Consider the following 4,539-nt stretch of genomic DNA (forward strand, 5'->3'; position numbering starts at 1 on the left):
CTAACCCTTTTCGTCCATTTTTATTTTATTTCTTAATTTAATGTACGGTTTGACCGGGTTTTACACTAACTTTTCCTTTGATAGGTCGTGACATATCAACTCTGTCTTTCGTCCCCATTCAAAATAAACTTTGGCATCATTCTCTCTTTTAAAAAGAGAGATTTGCATCTTTAAAACAGTTTTTCTCCTATGAAATTCTTTCATCATCACTATCAACACCTACAATCCACATTGTTGTAATTTGAGAATCTGCAAAAAAAAAAAAATAATAAAGGATCTTGTAATATTCTTCCCACTTGTATCAGTCAAAGTTGATACTCGTATTTAGTATTTACACACAATTTATGACTTTTTTTCCATTTTTGAGCTCACCACTCGTCTGTTTTCTACTCTTATACTGTTTTAAGCGATTATCGCTTTAGAAATCAAGAGAAAAAAAAGAGACAAAACTAAACTAATCTTAATGATAAAAACTTTCAACTTGATAAGAAAAACAAATATTATGTAATAAATGACACAAAATAAGAAAAGACGCTTTCCTAGAATTTTAAGACACTAGAACAATCCCAATTTCAATATATACCCATGAATCCACAATCCAAGTTAGGAATTTTGGTTTCTTATATTCCAACTTAAAGGGGACATACTACACTAATAGTTAGTAAGACTGTTTTTTGGGTTGGGTGAAAATTATGTTTTTCTTGATCCAAATTGAACACTAAATATTGATCAGGACTACTTTTAAACACTTATCTGAGTTCTGATGAAACCTTATTATTTTCGAGTGACAATAAAACCGAGTTCAGATGGATGAAAATCGAGTATAAATAAAACCTAAGAACAAATTGGAAAATAGATATAGAGTATGAATTTTTAACTTTAACTCATCGCGTTCGAAAAGACAAACATAGCCATGTTACCCTAAAGTTGGTTAAATTTACCCTGTTAGTTAGACATACTTCCCATTCATTCATTCATTCACTTATCTGATACCTGTTGGTTAATAGTACAAATAACTGACTCACATGTCTACATTTTTTTTAAGTTGGCTTTCTACTGAATGCATTTCTCAGTAGGAAGAACAATTTGCTTGTATTTTACACTGTTTAAAGAACTTTCTTCCCTACTGCATGCCTATACTAAGGGCCTTACTATTGAAGTGTATAACGCCAACAGAGAATGGACTTGGTTTACTAGCTCACGTGAATGCCCAACCATGATTTCAAAGTTACAAAAGTATTGGAATGATAAGTAGGACAACCATGTACATGAATATATAGATTTCATTCATGGATTATAAATTTAAAACGAATAATTCAACTAAGATCCTGCATATCATAAAGCAGTTTAGGAATAACGCGAGCTTTGTGCCTCCATCATTCATTGCTTGCTGTATCCTGCTGAGTAGAGTTACTAGAAACTCGTGGCTGTGAATTATTGTTGAGGATGAAACCTTTGTAACCTGCATTCTTTAAGGATGACATTAAATCATGAACACCATCATCTAGCGCATGCTGCAGCATCTGATGGGGAAACAGCTGTTGCTGTTCAGAAACTTTCATGGCTGACGTTGCAGCAAGATTGATCTACAAAGAAATTGTAAGAAGGCATAAGTTAAATGGTGTATTTCACCCTACCAGTGAACAGGATGGGGACCATGATAGTTGTCATTCATGTAATAATTAGTTGACCAAACCAGAAATGTGTTTGACAATGCACACCAAACAAGCACAAAATAACTAATCATCATAAGCTACAAAAATGTAATGAGTTGCAAACAGCCTACTCAACATCTTCCACTGATTGAGTCTTCATGTTACTCAAACACTTTATGGAGTAATGTCAGTAATGAAAGAAACTATTAAGTATAGCTTTCTAATTGTAAAGTAAAAGTTAACTGAATATATATCAAAACCCTATGATAGAGCCTTTGCTATAAAACAACATATGTTGATAGATCAAGTTCTCTTATTCAAATGTCTTATTAAAATTCAAACACACGGGATCATCTAAAACGATAAATCTTGTATGACAAGTAACACACATAAAAATAGGGAAAAGGATCCCCTCTTCTTGTAACTATTTCAGCTTAAATTACGAATGTTAAATGAGATAACAATAGTGAAACAAAGAAAATGTGGTACATGTCAAAATGGGTCAGCTAAAAAAATAAAGCATGAAACAAACCAACAGCCAAAGAAGGTAATTCAATGAAATAATGACCTAAATTCAAGTCCAATCAATGTAAGTCACTGATAAAATTGTCATTGTACCGATTGGGAGACTTTCTGCACCAAAGCTTTGACGAGTGGGAATACACAAAACCTTTTTGACAGATCAAGGAAAAATAATCAGCATAGAATTTCTCTGCACAACTTCAAATAAGCACATTAAGCCAAAGACCACATGATGCATATAAAGTGATATTATTATATGGTGGCATTTCATCTCTATCCTACCTTAATTTGTCCATTCAGTTCAAAGTAGAGTGAGTTAAAAGAAAAGGGAAGCATCTTACATTCCTCGGCCACCGTCAAGTGCTTCCTCCGATGGGTCTTTCCATTCATCAATTCTGTCGGACAGAAATCAATATTACTAATTGTAAAATACAGCATGAGACAATATGTTGTGCGTGTGTAACAATGTGAGAGAGAGAGAGAGAGAGAGAGAGAGAGAGAGAGAGAAGAGATTACACCCATCCATAGCGGCGATCAAACAGAAGCCTCTTAGAAAATGGTTTAGTGTTTGGATCATTGATTCTGGAACTTGTGGATTCCATCTAGCTCACTGGATCTAAAGGACAAAAATTAGCCTAAATGAGACGAATATATTTGTTTTAGACCCAAAACATATGAAACAACACAGCCAGAAGCCGTAGCAGCAACTATATGCTCTACCATTTTGCACAACAGAAACAAATAGAAAATTTGTCACATGTCAGATTCAGACCTATACTAATATAGCGATTGAATCATTGTTACACAAATCCAATTTATTTCCCATTCCAATTCATATCTTCCAACAGCTTGTACTCACTCTTAAATAGACACCCCAAAAAACAGAGCGAGGGTGTATTCTGATATGAACACGCAATTGCAAAACAAAATCCAGAAATAAAAAATATTAACCTACAACAATGTTTACATCAAGGAATTAAAGCTACGAGGCACCATAGTTTTTTTATTGCGGATGGCGGCTTATGAAGGTGAGCCAAAAATCAGCCATGCTTTCCGGAAAATGGAGGATTACCTAAAAAAAACATGTGTATGCAGACAAAAAAAATGCAGAAAAATTGCAAAGGTAATAAATTATAAAATCTAATCAATTTGCGCAATTTTCTAATAATAAGGAATCCAATTAATTCAGCCAATGCAATAGCAAATTCAATAAATAAACATAACATTAAGTCATAACACACCATAAAACATAAGATATAGAACTTAGAAACTAACAACTCAAAAGAAACACCAAAGCCATTGTCTCATCATGTTTTCAAACCAACAAATAAGGAGGTTTATAATTTATACCACTGAACCTATGTAAAAAAAGGCTGGGAACATTGGAACAGAAACTAAGTTACGGACCAGAGAGAAAGGGGACCGTGGCTTGCAGCCGCGGTGAGGAACGGCGGCGAGCAGCGACGGCTTGCAGTGGCGAGCAGCGGCTTTGGCAGAAGGCTGAGAGAACACAACAGAAGATGGCAGCGAGTGAAGACGGAAAGGAGGACCTGGAGCAGGACGGTGGTGCCTGGCGCGCCGCCAATGTTCTTCCGGCAGCAGTGCAGCGCAGAGCAGAGAGGGAGAGAAAGAAGAGAGTTTTGGCAAGTCAATGAGCTATGATTCCATCTTGTTGGCATTGTTACATTTGTGGTACCATGGAAAAAAAGATAAATCAAAATTATAAAATTAATTTAATATTTATTAAAATTGAATTAATTTAGTAAAATTATAAAAAAAATTAATTTTAATGTCCTGCTTACACATACAATTACATAATTCTAAGCCAACAAATAAATTACATTTTACATTAATAACGTAAATGATCATTTTTTTCTAATATTAGATTATTAAGAATGAATTTTTTAAAAATAACTAAATTTATGTGTTATATACTATGTGCATGTTTGGGCGTTAAAAAAATATCTTTTTTCAATAAAAAAAATCTTTTTTTATTTTTTAACGTGTTTGGCAAATTTCTAGTAGTAAAAGTAAAAGCACTAGTAAAATAAAAAAAAGATCTTTTTTGAGAAGCTGCAATTTACATCTTTTTTTAAAAGATCTTTTTTCCTTAAAAAAAGATGTTTTTCATGTAATAAATAAACAAAAAAGTACTTTTATATTGTTATACCCAAACATAATTGATAGATAAAAAGACCTTTTTACATGAGATATCCAAACATAAAATTACTTTTACTTCTCTATAAGATCTTTTAAAAAAGGATAACTCGAAAAAAGATCTTTTTTTAGAAGCTCACCCAAACAAGCCCTATATATTGTTGTGAGCCTTTACAAAATATCAATGGTATTTTGTCTTTTTTTA

The 4,539-nt window shown here is 33.1% G+C and overlaps 1 protein-coding gene across 1 annotated transcript; it reads right to left on the reverse strand.

Moving 5' to 3' along the window:
- Positions 1-1,164: 1,164 nt before the first annotated feature.
- Positions 1,165-3,874, reverse strand: LOC112796729 (uncharacterized). The gene is made up of 5 exons (XM_025839311.3): positions 3,585-3,874; positions 2,694-2,793; positions 2,519-2,572; positions 2,274-2,325; positions 1,165-1,586 (listed from the first exon to the last, which is right to left on the reverse strand). Exons 2-5 carry the CDS (start codon positions 2,777-2,779, stop codon positions 1,377-1,379), a joined length of 402 nt encoding a protein of 133 aa, XP_025695096.1. The 5' UTR covers positions 2,780-2,793; positions 3,585-3,874; the 3' UTR covers positions 1,165-1,376.
- Positions 3,875-4,539: the final 665 nt, after the last annotated feature.

Source organism: Arachis hypogaea, chromosome 4 (assembly GCF_003086295.3).
Source record: "Arachis hypogaea cultivar Tifrunner chromosome 4, arahy.Tifrunner.gnm2.J5K5, whole genome shotgun sequence".
NCBI lineage: Eukaryota > Viridiplantae > Streptophyta > Magnoliopsida > Fabales > Fabaceae > Arachis > Arachis hypogaea.